The 20,273-nt window shown below is 32.5% G+C and overlaps 2 protein-coding genes across 2 annotated transcripts; both read right to left on the bottom strand.

The window, feature by feature from the left end:
• Nucleotides 1-8,111: 8,111 nt before the first annotated feature.
• Nucleotides 8,112-14,098, bottom strand: LOC136340649 (circadian clock-controlled protein daywake-like). Its single transcript, XM_066284874.1, has 4 exons — nt 13,922-14,098; nt 9,972-10,156; nt 8,911-9,091; nt 8,112-8,454 (listed from the first exon to the last, which is right to left on the bottom strand). Exons 1-4 carry the CDS (start codon nt 13,998-14,000, stop codon nt 8,150-8,152), a joined length of 750 nt encoding a protein of 249 aa, XP_066140971.1. The 5' UTR covers nt 14,001-14,098; the 3' UTR covers nt 8,112-8,149.
• A 2,613-nt stretch (nt 14,099-16,711) lies between these two features.
• On the bottom strand, nt 16,712-20,188 carry LOC136340634 (circadian clock-controlled protein daywake-like). The gene is made up of 4 exons (XM_066284858.1): nt 19,796-20,188; nt 17,515-17,755; nt 17,196-17,329; nt 16,712-17,135 (listed from the first exon to the last, which is right to left on the bottom strand). The coding sequence occupies exons 1-4, from the start codon at nt 19,890-19,892 to the stop codon at nt 16,831-16,833; spliced, it is 777 nt and encodes a 258-aa protein (XP_066140955.1). The 5' UTR covers nt 19,893-20,188; the 3' UTR covers nt 16,712-16,830.
• Between the last annotated feature and the right edge of the window lie 85 nt (nt 20,189-20,273).

The following is a 20,273-nucleotide window of genomic DNA, read 5'->3' as shown; positions in this document are numbered from 1 at the left end:
AATACTGATTGATATGACAATAAGCGATCTAAAGCTGCCTAACTAGGTTGTAGTGTGTTTCAATCAGATTAACACTAAATGCATATAAAATTTTGCAGATGTCATACAGGGTGTTCTATCGACAACTATCGAGCACAGTCATTTTGGATAATTGCAAAAATTTAGTAAAGCGCAAAGATTCGTCGGTTCTGTTTTCGAGGGAGACACACAATGTCGTGGATTTCAAATTTATTGAAACAACCTCCTCTGTGGGGGTGCAGTCAGCTTTAATATTTGATATGAGACCGTGGGTCGACTGATCCCTCTTTTAAAGATAACAAAATTCACTTTAATATAATATCCATTTTTAAAAATTTTTAATCACCACTTTTCAGAAAAATAACGCCCAAAGTTACTATCCAAACAATTGGATAAAATCAACTAACTGAATGATCAAAATGATTTTCTCCCACTTCCATGCAGTAAAAGAAACGTTGCTTCATATTTTTTCGAATATTTTCAGGAACTTCAGATATGATGAGGCGACACTCGTCAACTACCAGGTCTACCGGTATGAAACGAGCGCTATTTTGTGAAAATAAAACACCAATTTTAACAAGGAAATAAAAAAATTTAATTCAAAATATTGACCATTGCTTTCTACACATTTTGACCACCTTTCTAGCAATTTATGGATACCACGCTAACAGAAATGTGCCTCTTTGGCATCAAACCAATTAGACACCCAATTTTCTACTTCTTTGTAGGAATCGAAGTGCTGCTCAGCCAATGCGTGTTCCATCGATGAAAACAAATGGTAATCCGAAGAAGCCAAGTCTGGTGAATACGGCGATGGAGTAGCAACTCCCAGGTAAGTGTTTTGATGGTATCCTGAACCGGTGTTGCTTTGTGGGCAGGTGCGTTGTCATGGAGCAAAATTACCTTCTCGTGTCTTCTGGCCCATTCAGATCGTTTTTCGATCAATGCATTATTTAAATTAATCAATTGTTGTCGGTAGTGAACAGTATTAACGGTTTCACCAGGTTTTAAAAGCTCGTGGTGCACCACATCTTTCTGATCCCACCAAACACACAGCATTGCCTTCTTGCCGAATCGATCAGGTTTTGCAGTCGATGTTGATGGTTGTCCCGAATCAACCCATGATTTTTTCCGTTTAAGATTTTAAAAATAAATCCATTTTTCACTTCCGGTAACAATTCGATGCAAAACTGATTTTCTTTCGTGCCTTTAAAGCAAAATTTCACAGGTGTTTTTTCGGTTCTCGATCTGTCTTTCATTTAATTCATGCGGCACCCATTTTCCACACGTTTGGATCTTTCCCATAGCTTTTAAACAATCAGAAATTGTTTGTTGTGCAACATTTAACATTTCTGCCATTTGCTTTTGACTTAAAGTGTCCTCTTCATCCAATATTGATTGCAGTTCGGCGTCTTCAAACTTTTTTGGTGGTCTGCCACGTTCTTCATTCTGCACATAAAAATTGTTATTTATAAATCGTTGAACCCATCTTTTGCATGTTGCTTCTGATAAAGCATAATCACCATATGCCTCGACAAGCATTCGATGCGACTCTGCAGCACTTTTCTTCAAATTAAAGCAAAAAATTAATGCTTTCCGCAAATCATCATTTTGTGGTACAAAATTCGACATTTTTGGCACAATGAAATAATATATTGTTCTTTGTTTAAGGACTTGATTTGTACTAAAGATGTTTGTCAGTTTGTATACCAACCAAGCAAACAAAAAAAAAGGTTTGTTTAGAACAAATGCCCTATATCGAGATATTTATATCCTGACGCTTACTTCATATCGGCATATCTGGTATACGTCTCCTTAATTCTTCTAGGAATCCGGTTAAATTAGATATATTTTTAATTTTAAGAGGTCTTACAAAAAAATCGAGGATTGTTAAATGAGGTGACCTGGGTGGCCACCCAACAAATACTTGACGATCTACCCAGCGATTGGGAAAATGTTAATCCAGAAATTGGCCTACTCTTGCTGCAAAATGCGGACAGGCGCCTCAACCTTGTCGAAACCACACTTCTTTTTCAAAAATGTTTTCCTCATTTTGAATGGCCTTCACAATAATCGGGTAGATGTGAGTTTCCACAAGATTCACGTACGATTTCCCATTGGAATTTCGCGGAAGAAAGAGTGGCCAGATTGCTTGATCACCAAGAATTCCAGCCCACACATTCAACTTTCGAGTGTGTTCCTCTGTGAAAAGCCTCGGACTGGACAGTTATGGCGATTAACCAATCCATTTACGAAAAAGATACATTTGCCCGAACAACAAATCGAATATAAATAAATTGGGATTAGCCATAAGTCTGTCAATCAACATTTAACAAAACTGAGGGGGAACAATCAGGATCGTCCTCGTTGCATTCATGGACCAATTTAATCCTCTAGAAGTTGTACTTGCAAGCTTTCTGTAACTCGTCGCGGAGAAACCTGAAACTTCCGGTTCTGGTCTGGAAGTTAGTTCAATCCTCTTTGCCGTAGAGCAGACCATTTTCAGGAATACAATGTTCAGTTCACTTATGGTTTTTGGGTTCAGCTCAAAGGAATGAAACAGGTACTGAGTAAATTTGAAACTGTTGAACGAAGTGCAAATAACATCTTAAACCATTCTTTTCGTGAGTTCCTTTATTAAACTAACAATTTTCATGACAATGGAAAAATTTATTTATTTGGCTCCATTACAAGGATTACGAATGAATATTCCGTCGCGTCTCCTGTACAGGGTCTTAGAAAAATAACTTTCGTAGATTTAGCCAATGATTGAAGATGTTATTTCGAATAAAAAATTTCCAGGCATCAGAGGTCGAAACCCTAATTGGTTAAAAAAAATGTTAAAGTTCGTAATCGAAAAGCTATGATAAGCTTAAAATTTTGATAAAATGTTAAAAAACGCACTTGGCAGATGTTGATTGTTGGACGTGTAACAAAAAAGTTACAATTATTCAGCAGTAAAATTTCCAAAAACAATTTAATACTGAATTTATAACTAATAATACAATTCAAGCGGTAAAAGTAAACTTGAGCTGCAAGGCCGCACCGAATATGACCGAGAAAATGGTTTTTATGTTTGTTATGATTATTTTTTGCATTTTCTTAATATCCGGTAGCTGATAAAAGTTGAACTTTTATTAGTACGCGAATCTATTCAAGCCGACTAACAGTACTTACAGTGACTCGTATTAAAATTCGGACACTAGTATTTTTGGAAGTATTAGGTTTTTTGCTAACTTATTCTTAACTAATATTATTTATTGCATAATCTTTGGTTACAACAATGTTTCTAGTACATATAAATACATTTTTGATCTTTTAAATTTCATTATACAGGGTGTCCTCGAATTACGTGGCCAAAATAATACCGCAGATTGTTTGAGTGAAAATAAGTCGATTTAACTAAACTTCCCTCAGTCCAAAAGTTGATAATTATGGAGCTACAGGGTGTTAAAGTTGAAAAAAAAAATCACATTTTCTTTAATATCTTTCGATTTCTTTGAGTTAATTTCACGAAATTTCATATTTGAGGGTGTTTTAGGATACGAAATTCAAATTTATTAACGATTTAGTTATTTCTTCTAGGGGGCGCCACAAGCGACCATTAGGACACATTTAAATCTCTGTAACTTTTTCGTGCCACGGTGTATATTATTTTGGTATTTAAAAACCTTTTTCCCTACCTTTTATACTTAGAAAAGGTATACTTTATTGACGTCGCTAGAAGCACCGGTTTTGGAGAAAAACGCATAATTCTAATGCGCTGCATATTTGCGTTGGCGCTTTTAAGTAAATAACTCAGTTGGCTATGTTTTTAATTGACATTTTAACACTTGAATTTGTTTCTCAAATATCAGTTTTTTTATTTAGCTCTCAGTTTTTCTTGTCAGTTTCGCTTCTTGTTCCTGTAAATATCCATAAGTATGGCCAATAAATTCACTTATTCTGAAATGGTGGATATGCTGTTAGTTTATGGACTTTGCCGTTGTAATAGTCAAAATAATATTTGATTTTGAAAACTTATTGTTATACCTTTATTAATAATTATTTTTGAAAAACTTAATTTTTTTTGACGGAAAATAATTTTAAGGTAATTTGCATGCATCATCAGGCTTAGATGCATTTTTCTCTAAAACCGTTGCTTCTAGCGACGTCAATAAAGTATACCTTTTCTAAGTATAAAAGGTAGGGAAAAAGGTTTTTAAATACCAAAATAATATACACCGTGGCACGAAAAAGTTACAGAGATTTAAATGTATCCTAATGGTTGCTTGTGGCGCCCCCTAGAAGAAACAACTAAATCGTTAATAAATTTGAATTTCGTGTCCTAATACACCCTCAAATATGAAATTTCGTGAAATCAACTCAAAGAAATCGAAAGATATTAAAGAAAATGTGATTTTTTTTTCAACTTTAACAACCTGTAGCTCCATAATTATCAACTTTTGGACTGAGGGAAGTTTAGTTAAATCGACTTATTTTCACTCAAACAATCTGCGGTATTATTTTGGCCACGTAATTCGAGAACACCCTGTATACAAAGATACTGTCGCAAGAATATTCGGATACGTAATGCGGTGAGGTGCAGTGCGGTGCAGGTAAAAAATAATAGAAAAACATTGCATACAGAGTTTTTATGATCGTAAAAGATTAGAGATGCGTCAGACTCTATTTTCTTGTTAGTTGTGTGCAAGGGGGTTTGAAGGCGAACTTATTACTTACTAAAATTCACATTATAGAGCGAAAAGGCAAAAATATTTCTTTTGACATACGACAATTCATTATTTTTCATCACGCTAAAGGCAGATCGTATCGAGAAATCGGGAATTTGTTAAGTGTCAGTAAAAGTACAGTTGCTGATATACAGTCAGTCATAAAAGTATTCGTACACCCACTAAATTTCCCAAAAAACAAAGAAATACTAATGTAAAAAAAAGAGGGCCATATGAGATACCCTAAATGTATTTATTTTCCGATTTATAAAACCGATATTAGACGTGAAATATATGCAGAGAACGATCCAAAGCCATCAGTAAAGCCTTAATGAGTTTCCACTATTTGGAAGAGTTTCCAGAAAGAAGCCCCTTGTCCCAAAAAAGAATTGTAAAATTCGATTGCAGGTCGCACGCGACCATTCGAGTTGGACACTTGCTCAATGGAAAAATATACTTTGGTCGGACGAAACAAAGCTTAATCGCATTGTATCAAATGGTCGTACGTACGTACGAAGGCCACCTTATGAAGAATATAATCCACGGATACACAAAATTGACTGTTAAACATGGGGGTGGTTCGATCATGATGTGGGGCTGCATGTCATGGTATGGAGTTGGACCAATCTATAAAATAAATGGAATTATGAATCAAGAGAAATACAAATATACAGGGTTATTCACGCTATACGGCTCGGAATATTGTGGCCAAAATACGAGGTTTTCTAAAAATTTTTCTTTTGGGTTATATGGGGATCTATTATGGCTACTTTTTAAAATTATTTTCATATTATACAGGGTGTCCCAAAAGTGCTAAAAGTATCAAAGTTGTGTTTTTTTTAATGGAACCCCTTGTATATTGTTGCATTTTTGGATTCTCCGATCAAAATAAATGTGTGTTTTAATAAGGTTTACAATACCTAGCACTTACGGTTTTTGAAATAATTTAAATTTTGTAAAAAAAAAGTTTTAATTTTTGCACACCCTGTATAAGCTGGCAAGTTTTTCATGATTGGGATATAAAGTATGATCCATTATTACACTACACTGTAAATTACGCTTACATAACTTAAATATTGCTTAAGTGGTTAAAACATGAAAATTAGGCCAAATTTTTACAAAATTTAAATTATTTCAAAAACCGTAAGTGCTAGGTATTGTAAACCTTATTAAAACACACATTTATTTTGATCGGAGAATCCAAAAATGCAACAATATACAAGGGGTTCCATTAAAAAAAACACAACTTTGATACTTTTAGCACTTTTGGGACACCCTGTATAATATGAAAATAATTTTAAAAAGTAGCCATAATAGATCCCCATATAACCCAAAAGAAAAATTTTTAGAAAACCTCGTATTTTGGCCACAATATTCCGAGCCGTATAGCGTGAATAACCCTGTATATTAGAAAATGTGATGCTGCCATATGCAGAAGAAAAATTGGCCGTTACCTGGAAATGTCAGCAAGACAATGACCCTAAACATACGGCACTGTCAGTAAAAAGGTGGTTTGAGCAAAACGTGGTTGATGTAATTGAATGGCCCTCATGTAGTCCAGACCTTAAGCCTATAGAAAATCTGTGGAATGATCTTAAAAAAATGATTCAGCCAAAACAATTTAAAAACATGGACGAGTTAGTGAAGGGTATTCAAAAAGCTTGGTATTCCATCCCAGTTAGTCGTTGTCAAAATCTAATTGAGTCTATGCAAAGAAGATGTCTAGCAGTAATAGAAGCTAAAGGCTATCTTACCAAGTATTAACTTTTTTATTGTAAAAATTTAAATATAGAAATCGTTTTTAATTTGTTGTCCATTGGTTTTTTGAAAACAAAATAAATTTTGTTAAATTCTTTTATAAATGACGTTTGTTTTGGGGTAAAATGTGTTGTATATATCTAACCTTTATAAATAAATATCATATTAAAATTACAAAATGTAGTTTTCCAGGTAAATTAAATTTTGGATCGTTTTTAAATAAGTGGCCGCCACTGTATGTTTTTTTTATATAAATTCGGTTTACAAATATTATGTTCCTGGTATGTGTTCGAATATTTTTGCTATAGCAAAATTATGCCTTGTCTTCTTTGTTCAATAGCATCATTGTATATAATGAAATTTAAAAGATCAAAAATGTATTTTTATATACTAGACACATTGTTGTAACCAAAGATTATACAATAAATAATGTTAGTTAAGAATAAGTTAGCAAAAAACCTAATACTTCCAAAAATACTATAGTGTCCGAATATTAATGCGAGTCACTGTACATTTGTTTGAGATAATGTACTGTTTATGCGATTACCGTGACTTTCCTTTGATTTATGATGAAGCGTTACAAAATTCCGAAAATTTTTCTAATCGTTATCCAGAAAGAAAACTTGCAGCCGGACAAACGACATTTTGCACCGGGTACGGGAAAATTGGTTAAAACGATGTCCATGTATGGATTCAAATGGTGGACATTTCGAACATTTAATGTTGCAAAGACAATAACAAATTGCTATTTTTGATTGTGATGTTAGTGTTGTAAAATGTGTAACGCAATATGTGCTAATTGGAGGTAACAACGATAATTTAAAGGTAAGTGGTTTTTCAAAATGCTAAAATAAGAATCACATAATATTTACATTTTAACTATAAAACCTATCAGAGTCAAAATAACCAAACAAGAATGCATGCTTAGTTAATGCGATTATTTTAGGCATGGAAATGCAATAAAAACGACGCAACGTTGCCAAGTCTCAAAAGATATGGTTCTTTTATTTTCCGAGGAAATGGTTGTATTTACGACCCCTGCTGTAAAGGATTTTCTTTTCAAATGATGTTCTTTATCGTTGGTTAAACTTATGAAAATTATTTCCCTAGCACCCTGTAAATCTTGCGCGTTATTTTTCTTAGAACTGGTGGTCAAAAATTTTAAAAATTGGGTATTACATTGAAAAGAATTTTATTAACTTAACACTCGACTCATAATAGCGTATGAAATTCCAAAACTAATAACACTCCCACACAGGTTATTCTTTCAATAAATTTAGAATTCACGTCATCATGTGCCTCCCTCAAAATCAGAATCGACGTGTCTTGGCGTTTAACGATATTTTTGCAATCATCCAAAGCAACTGTAGAGGAAAGTTTTCGATGGAACACTCTGTGGATACAACACTAACGAAAGCCTTTACTGATCGGGCAACTTTCGCTTTCTTTTCTTAACTTTTCAAGATCTATTTGATGTGTCTTATTTTTTAGAAATTATCATGTACTATGATGTTTGACATGTTTTTCAATGTGTCAAATTTATGGATCGCATTGGGAAAAGAAAATTCACTTGTATTGACGTTCATTGGACAAAGCTTAGGTGTTAATGAAACAATAGGTAGATAGATATAGAAGCAACAAATTTATTTAAACACTACATTCTATTTAGGAAATAGCTCTTCTATTGAAAATCTGGCAAACACTCGTCCGATAAATTCAGTAACCGTTTTTCCAACAGTCAGCTCCAAAGTTGGCCTCAGATCACTAAGTAGTTCAGGCATATTAGAATTCAGGATTCGGTTAGTTTGGTCGGTAAGTTCGGGATTATTTTTGAAAAGGTCATAAAATGTGAACTCGGGCTTTCCAAAATCAATATCATCAATTTTTGTACTGATAAACCTGAGATATTGCTTGTCTTGCTGGTAGTAGCGTTGTCCATTCATCGTTGCAATCACCCTGCAATCAGCTGGAAGAGCAGTGATGTTAACGTAGGCAATTTTTACCACAGTTTAGTGTACAATCTCTACTAATGAATCGGAAAATCTGTAAGGAGTACTATTAATTTGTGATTTTTTCCTTCCAATCAGCTTAATATCGGAAGAAAATTGATTTGTAATTTGTTATTGGAACTTAAAATTGTACGAGAGATTTGATGCCAATGTTCGATCAAATAATTTTCATTTCGTTGATAAGTCCTTCAAGTTAGCAAAAATAATAATTATCTCATCACATATTATTGTTGATAAATTACTATGGTTAGATTAATTCAGTGTCAATCGTGTTAACAAACATCAAGATTTTTTACGCAAAATTCTTTAGGAAAAGGAACATTTAATGCATCTTTCACAAATATTATACTATTCCCTACTGTGTATTGTTGGATAAATTTTCCGAACAAAATCCCTTTATAATGAAAACTTACTGATGTTTCCATCGGCTGGTCCTGATCCGTCTAAATTGAAAAACAAGACCCGTCCGAATATAGAATATTGTGCCTTTATTCTAATATGTGGAAAGCTGAGGTCGAATTTTATTTTGTTCTGATCCAAATTAACGTCAAACTTTTTGATTACAAATTTATCTGCGTCATAAATCTCCACATTCTGAAAAACCAAGGAATTATATTATATGAGTTTTGAGTACAAATGCACGGTGATTTGTTAACAATCGGATAACCGACGGCAGATGATACACGCCAAACGTGGCAATTGGAGAAAATATGTCTTAGGATATGTTTAGGATATATACAGGGTGTTGAAAGTTAAAATTCTAATTCTTGTTTTTTCATTATTCTGCAAATATCTACATTAAACACTCAAAAATGTGTATACTTATGTTTTTTTAGATCACGAATAAGATACGTCTTTTTGTTTTTGGTTTGCTCCACTTTTAATTTCTTTAAATATAGTGTTCGTTAAATAGATTATTGTCAAAAACGGGTCGAGACATCTAAATTAAAGAAAAATACGTAATTAATGGAGAAAGGAGTCTTCTTTCGGATTTTGAATCAAATTTCATGTTAGATATACAGAGTAAAAAGTTATTGACAGTAATTCTGTAAAATTGACCGTAAGTGGCGTCCAATACTAGCAACGCGGAAATTGCAAAACGTATCTTATCCGTCACCTAAAAAAAAAGACAAAACTTTACAAATTTTCAAGTGTCTAATTTAGATATTTTTAGAATAATACCAAAAAAAAATTATTACAATTTTAAGTTTTATCACCATGCATATGTCCGAAACTATAAATTTTCAGATAAGGAATATTTTCTTCAATCGTCACCATTTGATGTGTAGTATCTCCAGCTTTCGGTCGTCGCAATGATAATGAATCACCGTGTATGTGTTATTTCGTAACATCAAATCCTTTCACGAATTTTGTACTAATGTGAAAACCCGCTGTGCTGAAAACTCAACTTTTTCGTGAAATCCTCAGCAACAACACATAGTAGAATTGAACCAGAAATATTTCATAAACTTACCTCAAATTTGGCAATAAAGCCTGCACCAGCATCGATTCCAACTTCTGGTAGAAACAAGGGATTCATTTTTGGCAGCCTTAATTCTGGAATCCCATTTTCGAGATGTGGCTTTATAGTTTGAACAGCTTTCAGCAGACATTTCTCAAAATCTGTATCGTTCTGGTGACATTTTTGTATATAAGGTGCTAGAATGAAGAAAATGTATTAAGACAGCATTATACTGAGTTCCCTATACGAGACTACCATATACACTTTAAAAGTCAAATAACAGTTTTTTAACCGAAGCAAAATTTTTTTTATTGAACTGATATGTGCTTAATTCTATGGAATTTATGCAAAATTTTGAATTTGAAATGAGAAATGCATTGAAGTTGATGGAGGATATTTGGAAGGCATGATTTTAAAAAAATGAATGGTTATCTAAATTAATAATAAATCCCTTAGAATTGCTATATATTAGTCAAATGAAAGATTTTTTACTTTGTTTAAAAAGTCTTTATTTGCCTTTAAAAGTGCATAGTTTAATATAGGGAACCCTGTAGAATGTAACTCTGAATACGGTGATAATTTATTATTATTTTTTTTAATCAATAATAAGGGAAAGTGACTGGAGATGCCATCACAATCAGACGATATAATTGAAATTCTGATTAAAAGAAAAAAGTTCAATTTAATTTAACAACAAACAAATATTTATTATGTAGAGGCGCAAAAATGAATCATGCAACCTTAATAACGTTTATTTATGTTTTGTATCATCCAAAATGCGACAAAATAAATTTTGCAGCCTTTATATTTTTACAAGACCAATTTGGAAAGTCAATGTTATTTTCTTGCAAATGTAATCACCAATACGCTTCCATTTTAAATCACAACTTAAGGTAAAAATCGATTGAGTAATTTATTTATGGTGTCAGTACAGTTCTATTGACTTATATAATGGCTCAATATTGATGATGTGCATTGAATTTATATCAATTTTATATCTATTTATATTCATTACAATGTGCCTATGCAGTGGGTGGGTCTAATAGCCTTTAAAATCTAGTGTTTTAGGTTACATATGAATAATAATTATGGTCTTTATACTTTTGAACATGGATTAAATGAAAACGATTTTAGAAAATCGTAATAAGGGCAAAGGTTTCGATCAACACTTTCTTGGTGAAATTTTATTTTGATTATTGTAAGATTGTAGGAAAAAATATGAAAAAAAACCTTTTTGCCAGAGCGCTGTCCTGCATTGTGTCAACTATTTTCCTTTCATTTCAAAGAATAACAAAAATCGAGAGATTTGATTTTTTTTAAGCAAAATAGAAAATATTCTAAATCTGAAATGTCCCCTAAAAAGAATTTAATAAACAGTAGGAAATGGTAATAAAAATCTCTCGTAGGTTTTTACATTTATATGTGATCTTTGTATACAGGGCGATAATTTGAAAAAAATTTACTGGATAACAAAAAAATGTATCAAAAATGTCTCGAACTGATTTGTAAAATATCGAGGGGGAACCGAAAAGATATGTTAACTAATCGGGTCTAATTTATTCTGTCAGCCCAAGCCATCCTAACTAAAAATATGAAATGGTAACCCACTACTTGTGATACCTTATCTAAAAGTTTTTAAAAAATGCTTTTCAGTGATACCTTACAAAGCTATATTTCCAGTATAGTAGAAGTAGTTTCCGATTGAATAAGGAAAATCTATGTATCACCATTTAATTAATTTATTATTAGTTTCATAAATGCTGAAAATAATTCACATTAGTGTTTTCACAACAATTTTGAAATGTTTACATATTTTAAAGTATTTTTTTTATTTGTTGTCTTTATTATTAACCAAACTAGCAAAAAGTTTTAAAATGTGTTTGTGTTTCTAACGTTGTTCATGTTTTCTTTGTTAGTTTTGTTTCGTAAAGTAAAACTGTAAAACCAGGCCTGTAAAAACCGAAGTTCGAGAACATTAACAATGCATTTTTAAACTTTTGTTGTGTTCGGTTAATAATAAGGACAACAGAAAAAAATTATTTGGAAGTAAAAGAGCTCTTAAAATAGCTCAGTGTTTTAAGATTGCTATCGTGACACTGATATGAATGATTTTCAGCACTTATTAAATTAATAATGAATAAATTCCCTAATCAATCGAAAACTACTTGCTCACATGTAGCTTTGTAAGGTGTCATCGAAAAGTATCTTTTGAGAGCTTTAAAATAAGGCATGAGAAGTAGGAGGTTGCCATTTATTATTATTTAGTTGGAACGCCTGGGGATGAGGGGGTACATGAGAACGGATTGGTTGGTATATCGTTTTGATTCTCCCTTGATATTAGAGAAATTAGATTAAATAATTTTTTTATATATCTTTTTATTTCTCAGGTATAGCCATTGTAAGTTTTCAAATTGTCACTTTGTAAATAAATAATTATCGAAGTACCTTTCAATTAACACAACGTTTACGGCTTACGGCCTATTTCAAGATATTTTCGTAACGAGCACGCTTAATTTATATTTAAAATATTTGAAATTTCTGATATATGATTCATTAATGAATTTATATCACATTTACTGGATCACTGGACAATATCTACGGATTAGCCTTTTTGTACAAAGCAGAAAAATATTAAAAGTGATGTACATTAATGTACTGAGAAACTTCGCCTTAATAGTCAACAACAATTAGAATGTCTTCAACATTCTACAAAAATCGACAAAATTCGTTTTTTTTTTAATATTTAAAAACCCATGAACCAAAAAAAACTCGAAAGTGACCAATTTTTGTCGGTTTTAGAAACTGGCCATCGTTAAGCGGTTTTTTAATTATAATTGTTCCTACACTAGGACTAAAATATGAAATTTGAAATATCTCGCAAATGACTATTCAAGTATTAACCAGGTTATGTAAGTAGCGAAGTTTCAGAATGTTTTATCTAGATACATTACGACCCATTTAAGATAGAAATATTCCTGTAACTTTTGCATTTATGACGCGATTTTAAAGAACCAAGACTTAAAATATAGAAAATAAAAACGTCTAAGTACGCTGTAAAAATTTTTTTCTATGTCAAAAATAAAAAAAAGAATAAGGTTTTTTTTTAGCAAAAAACACGCCACTAAAATAATCAATCTTTGTAATCAAAATGGGTATGTACCCAAATTCATAAAAAAAATGACTAACCATTTCAAAGAAGTTTATTTTTTAATTGCAAACGATAATATTTTATCAAGATAGCCATAAATACAAATTCAAATCAATTAAATGGAACGATAAATATCGAATTAATTTCTTTTTTAAATTAGTTTATAAATCGCATCCTCGCGACTTTAGTCATTTTTAAACCCACATACGCAAAACTTGTAAGAAGAAACTCCACAACAATTGAAAAATATCTAAAAGATCATATTAAAAAGACAAAATAAATGTATTAAATTAAACGGTGGGCTAGTGGAACCTTCTAAGATTTAGTTTATTCGTTTATTTACTTTATTTTTATTTGTTTTTAATTAATATTGTCTGCAAACTACAAAATAAACTTCTGTGAAATAGTTAATAATTGTAATTTTTTAATTAAATTTGGTACCTACCCATATTAAAGAGTGCTGAATTCAGTGTCGTGCTTATTTTTTTCGAAAAAATACCCTAAACTGTTTTTTAGATTTTTTGAATAGATAAGAAATTATAACAGGATTTGGTCGGGTGAGTTAGAAAACAATTTTTATAGCAAAAATAGAGCTTTTCATTCTCTATCTTTTCGGCGTTGGTTCCTTTAAAACTATAGCAAACGTTATAGGAGCGTTTTAATTTTAAAATGGGTCACATTGTATATAGAATAATTGGAAACTTGTTTTTGAAAATCTTAGCTGGAATTGCAGTAGGCAAACTGCATTGTATTTGACTTTACACTAATTGCGATTAAAAATGTGCAAATTATTGTTTTGTTATTAAGTACTTACGAAATTTTTTTACTCTTGCAGCTTCGCAGCAAACTAAAACACTAACAATAAATAAATTTATTTTTCTTTGCAATGGCATTTCAGTTAATTCTTAACAAGAGGTGCAGTAGGTATACAGTTGTAGGTTCGTTGTGATGTATTCACCTGCAACGATTGATAATAATTGACAGCCCCTAAAAAATATAATACGTGTGTGCTTATTCTTCTCGGTAAATTAAAACAAGGTAACATGCTAAGTAAAAGAGTTTTAGCACCGTATCACATTAAGTTTATAATTCGATTCTATTTTTACATTGGTAGATGTAGATGCATCTAATATGTCGGTATTAAGCTATATATGTATTGCGGTGGATATTCAAATTCAAAAGCGTTTCAGTTTCGAATCTAGTGACTCCGTAAGAACTTCAAATTCCGATTTTACGTAAATGTAAAAAATAGAAATAAAAACGAATAAATGTAAAGTTGTTTTAATTTCTTAACACTCGAATCATATCCTAAATGCAGGGGGTAGCGCTGATGCTGTCGCAGCCATTCTCGTTTGTGGCTCAACCGGGACATCTACCCCCTCATCCACATCATTTGTGTACTCACCTCTTTCATATCCAAACATTTTGGCAAGAACTTCTCTAACATTGGGTAACTCCCCATTACCCATGATTATTTAAGAATAAAGAGCTTGAACGAGTCGTTTATCGAATTTATTTAATAAAGAAAAATATTTTTCTTTAAAAGTTATCACCGAGGGGCACTACCTAGGTTTTTAGCAGTCCCTTAATAGTTACAACAACTTAAAACGGGTTACCAAACACAAACCAAAAAATAATTCCTTAATGTTACCTAATTAAAACTAAAGACTAACCTACAGTGTCTTTTTGGATGCGCAACTGACCTGGAAGCTTTCTTAACCACTTGCAGCTCTGGATTGTCTTCTTTGCTCTGGAAGTAGAACTAATATATCCAGATCTAGACTGGAAAGGTTTTTTATGTTGCGGTGCGGGTGAGCGTTGAAATTACTCAGCGGGAGACCATATCCCTAGTTAGATCTACTCTTTAATGTTAGAGTAGGGATTGTGAATAGACCGGTAAAATGTTCGCAACTTTCACTTGGGGTTACACTTTAATCGTTTTTATATGTGAAGGAAATAACATTGATATTCACTTAATTACTAGATTCCTGGCAGTAATCTCTAGTGAATATTTTTCCTTCAACCAACATACTTAGATGAAAGATGAATGTCCCTTTTATCGACTTTGACAGCCATAGAGCGCCTAGAAAGTATCCGGAAAAAGAAATTATCCGATATATACTTTTATTAATGTAATTATAAAATCACAATAAATAATTCCTCTCATTTACTTATTTAACTTTCACTTTATTCCAAACAATTAATTAAACACCCAGGTACACCCGAAGCTAGGTCACCGTCATAAGTTTTGCGATAGTGATCTAAGCCTATAAAACTGACTAATTCGAATACTTTTTATTTCGTAGCCCTGCTCGTTCAACTTCAATCTTCATTAGTTCAATATTCATATGTTCATAATTTGCATTGGCTATCTCCCTAAAGGAAAAACGATAAACAGGACAAATATATTGCCGCGTTTGAGCTAAAAAATTAGAAAAAAGCGACCGTATTTGGTGAAAAAGAATGTTTTCTTTCATCCAGATAACGCACCAGATCACACTTTCGTCTTCGCAATGGCCAAAATCCATTCATTTGGTTTCGAACTTTTTTCTCATCCACCTTATTCGCCAGATTTAGCCCCTTCAGATCATTTTTTATTTGCAAACTTAAAAAATGATTCTGAAGAAACAGATTTGCCAATAATGAAGAGGAGGGGTCCGAGATTGATGCCTATTTTGAAACATTCGAAGCTTCTCGTTATGAACAGGATATAGGAGCCATAAAACATCGCTGGGAAAAGTATTTTAATCTTAAAAGAGATTATGTTGAGAAATAATTCATATTTTCTAGTTTATTTTTCTTTAAGTGTTAGGTGAGGTACATCTGGGATTATCCTCGTATTTAATATTCCTAACAAATTTGTGTGAGATTAGATGTGTGATTAATTTAACAGATTCAATTTCGAGGTATTTTATCGTTTTATGGTAGGTGTACAGGTAGACGAAGAAATCTTGGTTGGGAACATTCGTTATTGACATATTACTTTGAAGGTCTTTTAACATCACCTGAACTGAAAATGGTGTTTTTAACTAAAATTCCTCTAACACCTACAAAAGTGAACCCATATTATTTAATATGAGGGCTTTCCATTTGTCGAGTCACTAACAAAATATTCAAGAAAAATCTATTTGTGCAGATTAGTTCCGAGTTCATATGGCCAAATATTCCTTATTAGATTACTTCAAATAACATAAAAATACCAGTAAATTCAATGCCATATTGACAATTGTACTACGTGCTTACAATGTGAATTTTGTTATTGCATTTTCAAGAAACTATTTAGACATAATATGGGAGTTTTCGCGCATATTTCGGCCTCATCGCATAGTGGTAGTACACGCATGATAATGCGATATTAGGACTTTAGAGATTTTTTTATTTTCAGAAGTTATGCCTTAGCTAAACTATATTTAATCAAGCTCTGCTTACCTTACCTCCTTGTAATCAGTGGTTTGACAAATTTCTTCGTTTCCCAAAATTTTATTTTCAATCATACAAAATGTCTTCTTGTTTGTCGATTCTTGTTTAGCTCCTGTACTTATGATAACGAGACAATCCTTCAGCGAAAGACTCCTTCAAGGTCAAAATCAAAACTTGCTTAATATTTAATATAAGTAATTCCTTTATTGATAAAATTATTGAATTTACCTGAACTAACACCAATTAAATGTCCAGTAAGGTTTTTACATTATTAAATACTAAATGGTTGTTATCTAACTGATTTTACTGTAGAAAGAGGTCATCATATGAAAACTTAGTCGTTATACTATTTGCTATATTCGTAAACTTATTGGACAAGGAATCTTCAAGGACGGGCTTTATCTCTTCTATAAAGAGGTCAGTGTTTTCTCGAATGAAAGCATTTGTTGCTTCTGATAGAACTGCACCATTATTTCCAAATAAGTTCCCTAGATAAAGATAGCTTTTTCCAGTGAATAACTTAAGAGAAAATTTTCTGAACTGAATGTAAGTGTCGTTGTCTCGTTGAATTTTGTCGCCCTTAAATATGCAGTTGAACACATAGTTCGCTAAAAGCAGATATTTAGATTAGAAACAATTTAGTGATCAAAACATTTTAAAATTCTTACTAAAATTTCCTCGGATAGGCCCTTTTCCTTGGTATTTCAAAAATAGTATATTCATATCAATGTCATAGTCTCCTTCAAAGTGTAGGTTTGGTATAGTGAATTGGGCCACAAATCGGGTCTTCTGAAGATCCGTCCTATGTAGAATATATTTCGAATAATGAACTATGCTTCTTTATCAATAAATGAAAATGAATTTCTATTTTAAACAACCTTGTGTAAGACGGAGAATAGGATTATTCTCGATTATTTATGACTTTGAGACACGTAAGGTGCCTGGAAGGATTACAAAACAGTACCTAGATTATGCAGATAAACTTACTTCAAATCGATAATTTTAAAATCTGAAGGTCCATGAACCAATAAGTTCGTGATGTTGGCATTGATCCGCGCTTGATTAGGTCCACTTCTAAGCTTAATTTCATTTAATGGCAGTGGTTCTATAGATGGTACATTGAGCTCTGGTATTCCTTCTTTCAGCTTCGGCCTCAAGTACTCGATGGAATTAATAATACACTGAGCGAGATTTGGATCGTTTCTCCTGCACACTTTTATGTAAGAAGCTGAAATATGAAATAATTGCTTATTAAATAAATCATAATTTTTTTTACATAAGCCACGAAAAAAAAATGAGATTGGTTTTACATACAGCTACGCAAAATCCTCTCTGTTTGGCCATTAAACTTTTTTTATATCTAGCTAGAAAGAACTTTCCCTGTCGTTTTGCATTTATGAATTAGAAATTGTAAATCAGTTTCATGCAGAATATTCAAAGTACCCTAGGCAACCATCAAGAGAAAGATACCACAATTTTTCAGGAACATATCGAGCGATCAATTTTATTATACAGGGTGGTCGTCTGAAAATGAAACACATGCAATTCTGAACAGCTAAGAGAATTTATGAAAAAAAAACGCTCGGACACGTAAAACTTACTTCTGAGGGGGAAACGTTTTGGGCTAATTCCGACGAGAATTTAGAGTAATTTAATAGTTACTATATACTTAATTGTCCAAAAGGGTAAATAATTTCCTTTTTATTTGAAAACTATGATAATATTAATGAAACGACCCAAATCTTCCATGAATTATATCAAGACCATCACTGTCACGTTACTTGAAAATAGGTCGTAGAGTTAGTGGAAAAGTGAGAAAAACTGGGTCGGTAGGCAACTAAAAGCATCAAACCGAAAACGTGGTAGTAAATGAGGCTACTGAGGTGACGATTTTCTAACATTTTCTTCATGACCCTATATTAAGTAAAAGAAAGGTAGAGGTGGTATCTGGTATCAAGCATAGAAGCATTCAAACAATTTAAAAAAATATACAAATTTCATCCGTAAAAAACACATCTACTGTCAGAATTTAATGAGGTCGGTTTTGATAGGCGCTGCAATTTTGCGAAAGCACGTCAAAATGAATTCTATATGATTAGCAGTTCCTTTTTCATGCACGAGTATGTTTCTGGGAAGCATTCCTGAACGGTACTGTGAATCGGCACAACTACCGTTACTGATCCGATGACAACCCTGCATTGATTCACGAGGATCATATACTACATTATCTGCAAAAGTTGAATATTTGGATTATTTGGTCACTGTCTGATAGGCAAATATTTTTAACCTGGGAATTTTACCGGGAAAATGTATTTTGAGTTATTGAAAAATACCATTTATTCGGCATTTTCAACAATTAGTGGAAAACCATTTGATATTCCAGCAAGACAGTGTAGTACCTCATTACCAAATAGATTGTGTATCAGTATTTAGAGCAAACGGTTTCTGGGCAATGGATTGGAACGATACGGTCCATGGAGTAGCCTCCCCGTTCTCCAGACTTAAGTCCATTCGATTTATTTTTATGGAGCCATTTAAAAAGTAGAATCTGTCACCGAAAACCATTTTTGGACAATTTATGTCAATAGATTATTAAGGAACGTATTCAAATCACCCCACAGATGCCTCAAAATGTTCAAAGTCGGTTTAAACAAAATATTTTCTATTGCATGGACGTCGGAGATGGACATTTCCAACATTTACTCCGTTAACTTGTAGTAAGTTTACTTTCATTTATAAAATGTAAAACGTAATCTCAGTCTGATATTTTTATTACGCATGCCCAAAATTGCGTAAAAAACTTGTTGTTTTCTACTGCATTATTATACTTTGACCCGAATGTTTTTTCTTACCACAGTAAAGTAAAACAGGTAATACAACTGAACGTAAATCACTGAATTTAGCCATCTTTGGAAAGCCGCGATCTTGGCTGTGTTGACTGAAGAGTCATAAAACTCGAAGGTTATAAAATATATTAAATTACTTTCAATATGAGGGGTCACTCCACTCCCTCTTTCGTTTTAGATTTTTCCAGTTAACCATCCTCCCTCTTAAGGGGTTGCAGATCGGCGAGTCGAAATTATCCTAAAGTATTTCCACCTCACAAAATTGGTTTTATGCGTCCGAGCGTTCTTTCATAAATCTTCTTAGCTGTTTACAACTACACATGTTTCGTTTTTAAACGACGACCCTGTAGTTATGTATTACAAGTTTTCGTCATTTTGGCCAATAATATTTGTTGAACTATATTGGTATAATTGGTACTTACGTATTTCCGCAGTCGTAACAGAAATCAGCAACACAATCTGCAGAAGAAACATCACATTTACAGCAGTCATATCTAACAACACAACTGAGCAAGACATACAGGAGACTAGTAAAAATGTTGTGCAATAGCTGAAGGAAACCTTCCAAAAATTCTAATTATTTTAAGCAAAAGTTCGACCCCTACACTTTACGCTACTACATAACAACGGAGATAACAATCACTTTAAAGTTTTCTGCTCTTGGTGAAGCGAAAATAATTCACGCAGGGTGCACAAATGACAAATCCTTGAAAATGATATTGAAAATGATACACAAATATATTTAATTGTTTATGAACAATGCGTAAAAGCATGGTAACGTTCTTAATGAGGAATATATGTGCATGTGTCGCTAAACTATTTGAATATTCTGGTCAAGCAACTATCCTCCGTGCATGGGGAATAAATAATTGGTATTTATGAAACTTTATTTTTAATGGG

Source organism: Euwallacea fornicatus, chromosome 8 (assembly GCF_040115645.1).
Source record: "Euwallacea fornicatus isolate EFF26 chromosome 8, ASM4011564v1, whole genome shotgun sequence".
In the NCBI taxonomy this organism is placed as follows: domain Eukaryota; kingdom Metazoa; phylum Arthropoda; class Insecta; order Coleoptera; family Curculionidae; genus Euwallacea; species Euwallacea fornicatus.
Note: the sequence above shows the minus strand (reverse complement) of the source record. Positions and strands in the feature narration are given on the sequence as shown.